Source organism: Syngnathoides biaculeatus, chromosome 13, assembly GCF_019802595.1.
Source record: "Syngnathoides biaculeatus isolate LvHL_M chromosome 13, ASM1980259v1, whole genome shotgun sequence".
NCBI lineage: Eukaryota > Metazoa > Chordata > Actinopteri > Syngnathiformes > Syngnathidae > Syngnathoides > Syngnathoides biaculeatus.
In genome coordinates, this window is record NC_084652.1 from 13,893,864 (window position 1) to 13,906,902 (window position 13,039).

Here is a 13,039-nt window from a genome sequence, read left to right on the forward strand (position 1 = left end):
GCTACTACTTGCCTTTGCAAGATAGTATCGATTATAAAGAGCTCTGTTTCATTTCTGCTGCTGCCCATGGTGTTTATTCATTTTGCCCTATGTATTCAGTAATAACTGTGAGTAAAGTTACACGCATACCTATCTCACTATTTTTCTTAGCTAACTTTGTGTCTGATAGCAATTGTTTGTTTACAAAATCTGCTTCTGCTGCTAAAGTGGCTGATCAAGGTAAGTTGATCTTTTTGATCTTGATCTTTTTCGGAAAGCTAAGAATGCTTACCTCCTTATTTGCACTCAAGTCCTGATTGGATATTGCACCCCTAAAAGAGTCTAAATTGCCCTTAGGTGTGATTGTGAGTGCGAAAGGTTGTTTGCCTCTATGTGCCCTGCGATTGGCTGGAAACTAGTTCGGTGTGTACTCTGCCTCCTGCCCGTTGACAGCTGGGATAGATTCCAGCACTCCCGTGACCCTTATGAGGATAAGGAGCTAATAAAATGGATGGATGATAAGGCATTACATCTCTGGAGAGAAGGGAAAACATGCATAATTGCTGTCAATTTTCAGTAAATATTGAGTTTGGCCGCTGACTTTGTCGGATTATTTTATTTTGGACCACTGTGAATTTGAGTTTGACATCCCTGCTCTCAGCCCAATGTTGAGCTACTGTTCATCAGTTTTTAGGTGTCAGCTTGGTCTCACAATGTCAAAATATGAAATGCAAAATGAAGAGGACTGTTTGAACCTGGAAATGTATATGTTGATACTCAACCCTGCAATAATGAACGTGAAGAACATTAATGAGTAATAGTGTCCAGTACCATTGTCAAAGTCATCCATAGGGTTTGGATTCTGTGAAGAACCTTCTCTGATTTGCTCCGTCATCACAGGGGGAGAATTGTGGTAGTATCCCTCTTTACTTCAAGCAACACAGACAGTATATTAACCCTTTTGACTTTAGATTTAATAATTATGCGAATGCTGAAGGCCATGTGTAATTCTCCACCGAAAAATGTGTCACCCCAACACACTTTTTTGACATTCTACCTCTTTCACATTTCTTGAAAGATTCAGATCAATAAAGATGCCAAATATTAAAAAAAAAAAAACAATCAGGACACATCCATATTTTACACTCAATTAACTCCCATTCAAGTGACTGGAACATTCAATCAAAAACGTCCTCATCATTCAGATTCCTTTTTCAAAATTATTTAGCTCATTCAGGAAGTTTTGGGATCTACTGTATATCTCACATTCCCCAACATACCACACTCTTCATTATTCCACATTTTACATGACAACATTCCCAAATTAATGCAGAAAATGTATGTACTTACCTCCTCTTTCCATGATTATCAACCAATTCAAACTTGAACTTGTGCAGCTCACTCAAATATCTGGAACTGTTATAATTTAAAAATTCCTATATTTTCACAATGAAACCTTCAAATAAAGAGATCTTTTACACATTTATTGCCTTCTCCCCCATTTCTTGGACTAATTAAAATAATTGCAACTTCAAGTCTCCCCATTTGATATTCTAAATCCACAGAATTTAAGTTCAGTGTCACCTCTTCAGCATTCGCACAAAATTTTTACAGAATTTGCATTCACAAGTTGGTGATTATGGTCTCATTTTGAGAAGAAAGAGGGATCACCTGTACAAGTTATGTCGTTTCCTAGGATTGTATGAAAACTGCTGCATGTTGAAACCCACACAGTCCTCTGACATTTTCATCTAACGACAAAACAAAACCAATACTAAAGTGTAACTGAAATCATAATTTAATAAAAAAAAGTTCTCTGGTCAGTGTCAATAATCATCTTGCAAGACAGAAAAAAATAATGCGTTGTTTTGTATCCCTTGCTATGTTCACCCTCATCAGTGGGAGATGTGCATTATCTCACCTTGAGTATTTTGACTGGAGTGGGTGCAAGTGTGTCACACCTACTCCTCAGATCATTCAAATATGAAGAAAAACACTGAGCTTTGCTTGCCAGCCTCTTTCTTGCAACAGTTACCCCGGTTTTACCTTGGGGCCACATGAAGGATGCTCAGTAAAATTAGGACAAGGGGTCTTTGTGAGCAAATATTGCTTGTGTAGATGCAAGGAAAGACTTGTAAAAAGGAAAGACTTGTACAATGATGAATAATTATACTCACAACAGTCATGTCTACATTGGTCCTTATTCTTGCAGAGGTGGTTGCACTGTCTTTTACTAACTCCACCTGATCACATTGAATAAATGGAGATTAATTACTTTTGAATTCTTACCAATGCTGATCCATGTATTACCTTGCTCGATGGAAAATGTGGCATTTCCGCTTCGAGGTGCAGCTTTGTCAACAGAGTGTAGGTTCGCTGCTGACTTCTGTGGTGTCCCTTGAGCAGACTCATATGAGATGTTGTCCAGATTATCAGTCTCAAACTTGCGTCCTCCAGAGTAGAACACATTAAATTTCTGATGGATGTCTAGGCCAACTGCAAGAGCGGAAGAGGCAGAAAACACAATATTTGTCACAAATGCTGCATACTTTTGAACAATAAATGAAATGAAACATAATTTCACCATATTCTGAGCTGATTAGATTAACACTGATCTCATCTCCCTTCAAGGCCTTTCCCACTTCAATCTTCTTTGACCAGTTAATGCACTTTAATAAAAAAAGGTCACTGGAAAAAAGTTCAAGGTTATTCGTTTTTAAATAGTATACAATCAGTGTTAGTTTGTCAAACATCCCCTATACGTGAATTTCTGCCGGAAGACACAATTGTTGTCAGAGTCTCCAATGACCAGGGTCACAAAGTGATGGTCAGGAGCTGTTCTCCTCGACACCAGTAGTTCTCGGTTTTTGAGGTTCAACTTCACGACAATTTCAGCAATATTGCAGCTATACCTTGGCAGCTGTGAAATACATGAGAGAATAATGTAAATTATATAGTTAATATTCCTAAAGAAAACTTACATTGCCGCTATCTAGCCATCTTAAAGCTTCAGTACATGAAAGCACTCATGTGAAACCATTAGGGAAAATTTTTACCTGCTCCAAGAAGACCTGATACTTCGGGAGGTGGTGGACAAATTCTTTAATTTGATTTCCAATTGGTGGATGTCTGTTGAGAATCTGCATAAAACATAACATTATATTGTTGTGTAATTTATCATATATCATTAAATTATACATTAATAAATCATAGACAATAATATATAAATACATCATCATCCATTGTCTTGGGTCAGCATTATTTTGTAAAACTTAATAGGAAATACATAGTCATAAATACAAAGCTACATGTACACAAAATATATTTGTTTTCATTTGATCATACATAAACACATGCTAAATTTCATTTTATTATATTTATTATTTCATTTTATATATAGTGACACATTCCACTGAGCGCATGTTTTAGTTTGATTGTATATAAAAACATTGAGGCAAACAAAATGGTTTGGGAAGGTTTGAGTATGTTTTTTTTTTTAGATGCATTGGTCAATGAAGACCAGTTGAAAGGTTACCACAGCCACCAGACCGCACCCTAAAAGATTGCTTTTTTGAGATAACATTAAAGATAGAGTATATTCAAGAGACTGCACTTGATGACATGCCTATGTTTAGCATGCCAATAGATTACTCAAAAGCAAGACCTTCGAGAGGAAGTATGTCACAGTTTCAGTTTTCAGTACATTTCAAACTATGTATTGCATTGTTTGTTATTCTAATGGTAACACAAACATATTATTGTTTTTTTTATCTCCCACAATAAAAGCTGTATTTCCAATTTTAATGATATTTCTTGTATTGTACGCGGTTTTTAATTGTACTTATATTTACCTTCAATTTATCTCATTACATTCAAGTCCTATTAACCATGTGAAGCAGATTGAGTTACCTTGTGTATGAAATGCACTAAGGAAATGAATTTGCTTTGCTTTGCTTAAAGTTTGATTTCTTTGAAAATTTTGGAAATCACACAACAATGTACCCTTCCAGTAGTTTTAGACCTCAACATTGTCTTTGAGTGAAATAATTAGAATATCAGTTGACACCAAACCATAGGAAATACCATATCCTTGGACACTTGTAAGTAAAACAGAAAATATTACAATTATAATATATTATCATTTTATAATTAGCATACCAAATAAGATGGATTTGGGAAAGTCTATCTAAATCTAAATTTTTGCCCCTTTTTGGACTTTGAAGAGTGCTCATCACAGCTGTAGACTGACCAGCTCAATCTCCCGTGGGTTGGTTTGCTCTATCTTGCTGAATGTGGTGAGTCCAGCATTTGCCATAGCAGTTGACAGGGTTTGGCCTGAAACAGTATTAAACGTTTCACATCCACTGTCCAAGTGCAACGCGATTTAGTGAAGGCCTCACCTATTTTGTCAATTTGTTTCGAGACATACGGAGAGTTCTCCCAGAGTTTTGCTCTGAAACATTTGGCCAGGATCACAGAGTTGAGCAGAGTACTGAAACCCATTTTGGATCGCTGACTCAGGTATTCAGAAAGGCCTGATTGGAGCCAAAACATTGAAAGCTGTAGTCTGCTTGCAGAGTCCAAATACATGTATCTGCTTTTGCTGACATACATTTGGTGATCCGCATCCCATTCCGGAAGATTTTTGCTGTGTCTTGAGTAAGGCCAAACTCTTGAATTGAGATGGATCCTAACTGAGCTTGAATCAAGCTGCAAAGAAATAAAAATACAGGGTGGAGTGCAATTCGAACCAGGTATTTCCCGTTTATTAGACGTAACATCTCCAAAGAGAAAAAAAAAGTACCTACCAGTTCACTTTCATATCATTGCTTTTGATCTTTCCTTCCATTGGAAACCTGAGAAATAGATGTGGGTTTATCTGACCTAAACTTTACCCCATTTGCTAAAGCACACAATTGTTGTCGGGCGGAAACGGCATATGACCATATATGGTCAATTTAATGTTTTTTCCACAAATCAATATTGTTGGTCTGTCCCCATTCTGACTCTCTATTTTCATGCATTATTAACCATTTTTTTAACCAATGTGTTGAAAACAGCTTAAGCGCAATTCTTTTAACTTTGGAATGCAAAACACAGCAAAACCCATTTCCTCACTCTGCGGGAGTCATGTAGCATTATGTCGCCTAAAGATTGGCAGTCTTGATGTTTTTTTTTTTTTTTTAAAATAAAAAAAGTGAAAATAGGTACTTAAAATACGTTTGAGTAAGCCTGTTTTGTTAAAAATGGAGTGTCGTAATTCTTTGGGCTAATAGAAACTGTTCACCTACAGAGGTTAAGTATACAAGGATTAATTTCTGCCTTTTAACTTTAGCTCGTCATTTTAGTTATTGAATCACTCACTGGTCTAAGACCGTGGTGGCCCTGAAGTGCAAAACAGCAGCAACTAACTAAACACAATGGAAAATTGAAAAACAACAGCAAATAACTAAACACAATGGCAAATTAAACACAACAGCCGCTAACGAAACACAATGATTAAAAAACAACAAATAACAAATCACTACAACAAATAACTAAATACAACACCCAATCCAAAAACATAAAAAAAGACATCAACAAATTAAAGAAACACAGACAATAGCTAATCAGAGCAACATATTAAAAATACAACTGTCAATTTAAAAAACACAAAAGCAATTTACCTTATTACAACAAGTAACTTAACACAACAGCAAATGAAAAAAAAACAACATAAGTCACTTGGTTGGTAGGGGGAAATAAGACTCATTGCTGATTGGACGAACCTATGGGAAGAGGTATGCACTGGTGAGGGAGATAAGACTGATCGGTGACGGCATGACACCCTTTGTGCAACTTAAGGTCTTTTTAAATATGTTGTCAGTGAGCACATGCCTGTTTGAATGTCCTGAATTACTCCTGACGATATAAAGGGAGGTGGCACCATGGCATGATGAGTTAGAGCATGTTCCTTACATTTCTGAGCACTGGGGGTTCAGATCTCAGCCTCGACTTTGTAGGGTTTCCATGTTCTGCGTGGGTTTTCTCTGGGGACTCCAGTTTCCTCCCACATCCCCATAACATGCATAAATTGTGGACTCTAAATTGCCCTAAGGTGTAATTGTGAGTGTGAATGGATGGCAACCAGTTCAAAGTGGACCCCCGACTTCTGTGCAAAGGTAACTCGGATAGGCCCCACCACTCCAACGACCCTTGTGAGGATAAGCGGTTCAGATGATGGATGGATGGATGGATGGATATTGTATTTTGCACTTCAAGGCCACCGTAAATATAAGGTATTATTCATCTTGGAGGATGAATTTTGTTAACTCCAACAACATTACATTTGTGGGGCTTTTTTTTTGTTTGTACTTGTATCCTGAAAACCAGTGATTTGGGAGAGAAGAATTTGCCTGACAGCGAAAATATTGAAATGACACATAAATGAACAGATGTTATGATAAATAGTAAATGCCTGATGGTGGTTCTGTTCTTGTCCCGGTTGAAGGTATTCAAAGGCCTTTTCTCTGTCACCCTCAGCTGAATGTCACTGAACTCTTGGCTCTTCGACACAAGCTCAATCTGTACACAAAGACATTTCTTACTGAAAGCTGTATCAACTGGAATTCCATCAGTCAAAAGTCAAAGTACCCGTGCATTTAGACTGTAATTGCAGATTCATCTGCTAAGGCAACCTACCAGGTCAGACAGGTTCTCTGTGCCAGACACTTTGCTGAATTGCACCATGGTGTCAAAAGCAACACAGTACCTTGCCATCAACTTGCCAGCATCTGGGGGACAAAAAAAGAAGCTGGTCGGACATCCTGACAGAACAAACCACTGCCAAGGCTTGGTAAAAAAAAATTTAATGCAGAAATTTTCACGCAAACAAAATGGACAAAGTGTAAATAAAAATGGGTTACAACTTAACTTGATTACAAAGTGATACTTAAGGAGCTTTGTGACCTGTAGGTTTAATATTGATGTCCTCATCCATAGTGATCAGATTGATCGAGGACAGCGAGTTAAGGTTCTTCAGACACAGTTCTACATTAGGTGAGGAGAAGCAGAATTTTAAATTGACATTACCACACTCCATATTATCACATCATGAGGTTTCTGTGAATCTGTTTCAATAATCTCCAGATCCATCTTTAGATTCATTCTCTGTAATGCAAGTGAATTGAGCCTATCCAAGCTGATTTTAGGAGAAGAGGCAGGGCACACCCTGGACTGGCCATCAGTCTCTCGCAGGGCACATTTAGAGTTTTCAATTAAATGCAAAGATTTTTTTAAGGATGTGAAAAGATGTCTGAGTATCTACGTAGCTATGGACAATTAACACCATTATAGAAAAGTAAAAGCTTACCTTGAAGTTTTGATTCAATTCCACATTTGTCTACATTTGCAGAGAAACCTACAAAGGGGAGTTACAAAACCTTGAAAGCTGTTCCCCTAATGGTATGATACGTTCTGTGGAGAGATAACCATAGTGTGTTGGATTCTTCAGCGCTCGGATGTAAAGGAAGGTAGAGCGTATCCAGTCCAGAGCCATGTTGACATCGCTGATGGTTTGGAGAACTATCTCGGCATTCAGGTGTTCCACCAGGTGACTGTGCAAACTGTCAACACCACATTTAGAGATCCTTGATGTACAGTATTGACCCTCTATATTGTGGTTGACCATATGCGCCCCCCACCAATTCGCAGATTTGTAAGCGATTGCTTTTTAATGTATTTTCAAAGCATTGCATTTTGCCAACATCTACCCTTTGATGTAGTATGACATCTTTCTGAAATGTACTGGAAAATATGTAGCAAAATTAAGAGGAAAAACGGGGAGAAAAAGGCCCCAACAAATTTCCAGTAGAGGTTCTTGTTCTCACACAGCAGGAAAAAAATATGGCTGCGAGTCTGGTTGTAAACTCAGTTTGTATACACAGATATGTACCTATGTCTTGCTGCTATGTGTGTGTTAAAGTACCAGTTGTTTATAATTACCATAACATCTATGGTCATTTCTGTTCGGTATTTTGCGCATTGTGTTCGCATTAAGCTAATAAACCTTTTTTTTTTAACACAAAACTATATGATTTGGTTGGAAATTTTGGTGTTTAAGGAAACAATGTTTATTTCACTTTTATTTAATGTGGTATTTGGTCAGGGTTAGCAAAATAAAGTGAACTATGGCTAATAATGACACATAAACAGCTTAAAGCTTATCTGGAGAATTGTGCGAGTGAAAGAGTGACAACAGGGAATAAATAATACCAAAATGGATGCTTGAATAAATTTGAAAGTGTTTATAGCATATATGAGGAGTAAAATTTGTTGTCAACAATATTTATATATGGTCTCTCCATATTGCTAATTTTCACATGTAGGCTCATTGTGTGTGCTTCAATCAACCTATCAACTTTCCCTCTGAGGAAATGCAATACCTGCTCTCAATAATCTCCATCCCTTTCATCAGTCTCATATGCTTGTCTTTGGTTTGCATTTTGGTCATGATCACTGCAGTGGCAGATGTGTCAAACTAACAAAACGAGAATATGAAGTCATTAAAAATCAAGGTTGCAGAACATCTAAACACCGCATTTGTTTTTTTTTTCCTTTCCATTTTTTAAGACATATTGTATACTATTTTCTAATTAGTGTGTCCACCGTAGGTCTGACATTACCTGCGGTCTTCCAGCCCGACCGATCATCTGCAGCAGGTCCACCTCACTGTACTCTTCATAGGAGCCTGCAACATACTGCATGGTAGACTTGATCACCACCAGGTGAGCAGGGAGGTTCACTCCCATGGCCAGAGTGCGCGTGGTAACTGCAAGATTGGAATACAGACAGACGGTTACACTGTTAATGTCTACACATCCATCATCTTATCCGCTTATCCTAACAAAGGTTTCGGGAGTGCAGAAGTCCAGCCCAACCTATTTTCTGGCATGAGATGGGGTACACCCTGGACTGGTTGCAAGGCAATCACAGGGCACATAGAAAAAAAACAACCATTCACACTCACAATAACACTTAGCCAATTTAGATTCTCCAATTAATGCATGTTTTAGGGATGTGGAAGGAAACTGGAGCACCCGGAGAAAACCCACGCAAGCACATTGAGAAGATGCAAGCTCCACACAGGGGGGGCTGGGATTTTAACCCCAGTATTCAGAACTGTGAGGCAGATGCTCTAACTAGTCATTAAACGTGCCGCCCTAGTGTAAATGTGCATCACCAAAATGTATGCTACATCAAGAAGTTGTTTGAACATGCCCGAAAAGGAAAACAGAATCATGCGTTTGACACGGTCTTACAAAGGACAGGCAGGTCTCCAAGACTAAAAGCCTTCTCTATCAGTTTTCTGTCTGATGTATCCACTCCAGCATGGTGGTAACCAACCCCTAGCATCACCAGCTCTAGACATAAAATAATGTTATCAGTCCAACATTCAACTGCTCAGTGAATTATATTACCACATTTTTGCTCAACTTACCCATGTATTGCATGACCAAAAAAACTCACCTTTCAGTTTTAAATCAAGAATCGACTGTGCATATTTCATCAACCTGCAAGAAGAGATCACAGACTTCCAAACTTATTACATGCAAGACAAGAATGTGTAGTCTATGCTGTTGAATGTGCACCTTTGCTTGTGTTCGGCAGACATAATAAACCGTGTATCCTTAGCCAGGACTGCAGCTGACTGCTGGGTTCCTTTCCTAGTGGAGCAAAACTATAGAAAACGGCAATTGATGTCACAAGGTTAATCCAATTGTACATTTAAAAAGGGAGTAAACGCACCACTAAAGCAGGCTTCTGGTCAGAGTAGGTCTGTATGATGTTGGCCATCTTGTAATTGAGATACAAGTCGAACTTGAACTCGTTTTGGTTTGGGTTGCAGGGGAATCCTAACACCACCTTCCTGAGCTTCACCGGGCGGTGGCTTTCATCCAACTCCAGATATGAAGCTGGACCTTTCTCACTGGATAGCCAGTCTGCGATCTAAACATAAGGAGAAAACGTAAAGGGTAGTGATGAAGCTTTAGTCAAGCTCCAGATGAGAGCAGAATTCTATTCTACTTACATCAGAAATATTGGGTATGGTGGCTGACACAGCCACAAACCTCATTGAGATCCCTGTATCTTGGTTCTGGACTGTTCTGTAGGCATGTACAGCCTTCATTCTGCTAACCACCACTTCTAGAGTGGCACCACGGGTTGCATCCTTCACTACATGAACCTGGAAGAACAAATCATGACCTTTAATGATTTAAGGGGTTATATTTTGCCAAACCAACTTCTTCTAGTATTTGGGATGTAATATGGTCTCTTTGGTGCGGCAGTAAACATCCGTCCACATTTCATTCCGCTTATCCTCACTAGGGTAGCAGGCATGCTGGGGCCTAACCCAACTGACTCTGGGAGAGAGGCGGGGTACACCCTGAATTGGTCACCAGCCAATCCCAGTGCACAAAAAGGCAAATAACCATTCGCACTCACACCACAGGGCAATTTAGAGTCTTAAATTAACCTACCATGCCTGTTTTGGGAATGTGGGAAGAAACAGAGAACATGCAAACTCCACACAGCGAAGGGTGGATTTGTACGCAGGCCCTCAGAACTGAGACAGATGTGCTAACCAGTTGTCCACGGTGCCACTCGATTAAATATGAAATATAAATCAAAATTATCCATCCATTCTTGAGTTCCGGACTTATTTTTGAGAGGCCTGTACTCAGGTCATTCAAATTTCTCAAGCTTTTCTACATCATTACCAATGTTCTCCGCACACCCAAACCAGCGCTGTCAAGATAGCAAACACGAGTACACTCATAAGTGGATGCTCTACACGGAGTCAACTGATCAGAGGAAAAGTGGTAGTCAGAGGCAAATATGGACAGAGCGATGTAAAACTATGTCAAACAGAAGCAGCTTTTCTGGACACTATGACAAAACCAATGTGGTGTATCCCAAAAAGGAGGTAAATTTTACATATAAGGGCATAATATTTGATAAACGGACTGACCTCATCAATAAGGAAGAGCCTGACCAACTGCAGCAGCCAGTTGTCCTTCCACATTCTTGTCATGCTGTCCCATTTTTCCTGAGGAAAGAACATACCAAGATTTGACATACTCAACTCACCCTTTTGCTCCAGGTTTTTTTTTTTTATGTTCCAGTGCTGTCACATACCGGAGTGGTCAGGATAATGTGGGAGTCCTGAATTTCAAAAAAGTCATCGATCTCTGTGTCGCCAGTCAGCTCCTTGCAAACCAGGCCCAGAGGTCCAAACTTCTTTGTCCAGTTCTCAAAGCATTGACTGCAGAGAGCTTTGATTGGAGCCACTGGCAACCATAAACAATACATAAATGTACAATATCTGTTGAATTTCAAATAAATAAACCCCAATTATTTTTAAGCATTATCTTCTTCACTTCTCCAACCTTACAACAGCTAATCACACAACTTGCTTTTATTTTGTAATTTTGTGTTTTGCGATTTCACTGTTGTGTTTAAACTTTTCATTTATCCAGTTTTTTTGTGAAGATTTTTTTATCTTAATCAGCATCTTTTCATTTCATCTTGTTTTAGTTATTCTTTATCCCTGTAAGGTGCTGTACGGTATATGATCGCTGCCATAAAAAAAACGGTCCTCAGAACTGTGAGGCCAACACTCTACAGCTGGACCACTGTGCCGCCTGATAATACTTAATTGTCTTAAAATATTTAAAATACAGTAACACATTAGCTATGAGTTTACACAAGATTTATTATTAGATTATTATTGGGCTGGAACTGAAGATGCTTAGAGTATATAATGAGAAAATTGAAAAACTGAGGTTGAATGCAGACATGCTGACATGGACAAGAAATACCAACAATTATTACAACACTGGTTAATATATCAATCGGCAGATAGAATGCAAGGCACTATATAAATGCCTAGATACAATGCAAATATGTTGCATGACCCACAAAAGGTTACTTTAAAGAAACAGATGTAATGCTCATTTCTTGTTTCAGAAGACAAACTGTAAACTCACTATATACAGCTTTGATGCCTCTCCAAGGCTCTGAGGTCTCCATCAATAGGTGAATAATGGCGAGTTCAAACAGCACAGTTTTGCCAGATCCAGTTGGAGCAGATGCTACAAAGTTCTTGTCTGTGTAAAGAATCTGAGACAAACCCACAGAGATGTCCACACTGTCTAAGTCACTTCTCTCAAGCTTGAAGAAGCAAGACTCAGTTTAAGTAATGCTTACGTCATCCAGAGCTTTAGACTGAATGTAGTTGAAAAAGGGGAACTCGCTGAAGATGGGTCTGAACTTAGCTGCTGTTTGCAATAGGTCAGGAAATAAAAGAGTTATTTGTGAAAAATAAGTAAAACATTTCATTTGCAGACCCTGTGAAGTAAATTCTAAGGTTTGTATCTAAAAATATTCGAAGACTGAGAACCACATTGTACTGAATTGATTGGGGAGATAAAGCAATAAAGTGTTTTTAACTATTTCGGTTTTCCTAATTAGGCAAAACTAAAACAGTCCCCAGTGACATGCTTGGCATCGTCCATGAGTTCCCTAGTTCCCCCACTGTACAGTAGAACATGAGCACCTTTGAACTAACGAGTGGTTATCGGCCACAATTGCAACGTACAGTTAAGATAGTTATGCCAACACCGCAAAAATGCATCTTCGCTTCAGATAGTCCATTGACATGACTGCTTTAAAGCGCTTTATTGCCAACAGTGAATGCATGACTGCCACACAGAGAAAGGCAAAAGAGATTTTTTTTTCACCCAATGTGACAGCAAGTGTGTGGATCTGGGCTTCGAGCTGGTGTGGCTGCTTTGGAGCACTTTGTCGTTTGCCGTGAGTGCGTGCACATCACATAGAGAAAGCAGAAGACTGAAGAAAAAGAAGTTGGACTTGAAAGGCAGATGTGACTTTGTCTGCTGTGTGCGTGCATATCACAGAGTGAATGAAGAGCAAGGTATACAAAAATAATAAAAGCCCAACATGACAACCAGCATGTCCACGTGGGCTTGATTTTACACAATTTTGAAGCCTCATTTTA

At 38.7% G+C, this 13,039-nt stretch overlaps 1 protein-coding gene across 4 annotated transcripts in view; it reads right to left on the bottom strand.

The window, feature by feature from the left end:
• Positions 1 to 13,039, bottom strand: part of hfm1 (helicase for meiosis 1) — a 39,419-nt gene that overhangs the window by 5,355 nt on the left and 21,025 nt on the right. For all 4 annotated transcript variants that reach the window (XM_061838356.1, XM_061838359.1, XM_061838358.1 and 1 more), the window contains exons 7-34: positions 12,229 to 12,299; positions 12,009 to 12,141; positions 11,158 to 11,309; positions 10,991 to 11,068; positions 10,049 to 10,204; positions 9,766 to 9,966; positions 9,609 to 9,697; positions 9,487 to 9,530; positions 9,279 to 9,380; positions 8,643 to 8,788; positions 8,403 to 8,497; positions 7,450 to 7,583; positions 7,331 to 7,378; positions 6,928 to 7,008; positions 6,661 to 6,752; positions 6,437 to 6,543; positions 4,788 to 4,835; positions 4,592 to 4,689; positions 4,380 to 4,514; positions 4,229 to 4,314; positions 3,036 to 3,119; positions 2,742 to 2,899; positions 2,564 to 2,667; positions 2,290 to 2,475; positions 2,157 to 2,222; positions 1,901 to 2,025; positions 1,651 to 1,730; positions 811 to 908 (exon numbers count right to left, since the gene is read on the bottom strand). In XM_061838356.1, the coding sequence (XP_061694340.1) occupies positions 811 to 908; positions 1,651 to 1,730; positions 1,901 to 2,025; positions 2,157 to 2,222; positions 2,290 to 2,475; positions 2,564 to 2,667; positions 2,742 to 2,899; positions 3,036 to 3,119; positions 4,229 to 4,314; positions 4,380 to 4,514; positions 4,592 to 4,689; positions 4,788 to 4,835; positions 6,437 to 6,543; positions 6,661 to 6,752; positions 6,928 to 7,008; positions 7,331 to 7,378; positions 7,450 to 7,583; positions 8,403 to 8,497; positions 8,643 to 8,788; positions 9,279 to 9,380; positions 9,487 to 9,530; positions 9,609 to 9,697; positions 9,766 to 9,966; positions 10,049 to 10,204; positions 10,991 to 11,068; positions 11,158 to 11,309; positions 12,009 to 12,141; positions 12,229 to 12,299 (2,997 nt within the window). The remainder of the gene's footprint in view (positions 1 to 810; positions 909 to 1,650; positions 1,731 to 1,900; positions 2,026 to 2,156; positions 2,223 to 2,289; positions 2,476 to 2,563; positions 2,668 to 2,741; positions 2,900 to 3,035; positions 3,120 to 4,228; positions 4,315 to 4,379; positions 4,515 to 4,591; positions 4,690 to 4,787; positions 4,836 to 6,436; positions 6,544 to 6,660; positions 6,753 to 6,927; positions 7,009 to 7,330; positions 7,379 to 7,449; positions 7,584 to 8,402; positions 8,498 to 8,642; positions 8,789 to 9,278; positions 9,381 to 9,486; positions 9,531 to 9,608; positions 9,698 to 9,765; positions 9,967 to 10,048; positions 10,205 to 10,990; positions 11,069 to 11,157; positions 11,310 to 12,008; positions 12,142 to 12,228; positions 12,300 to 13,039) is intronic.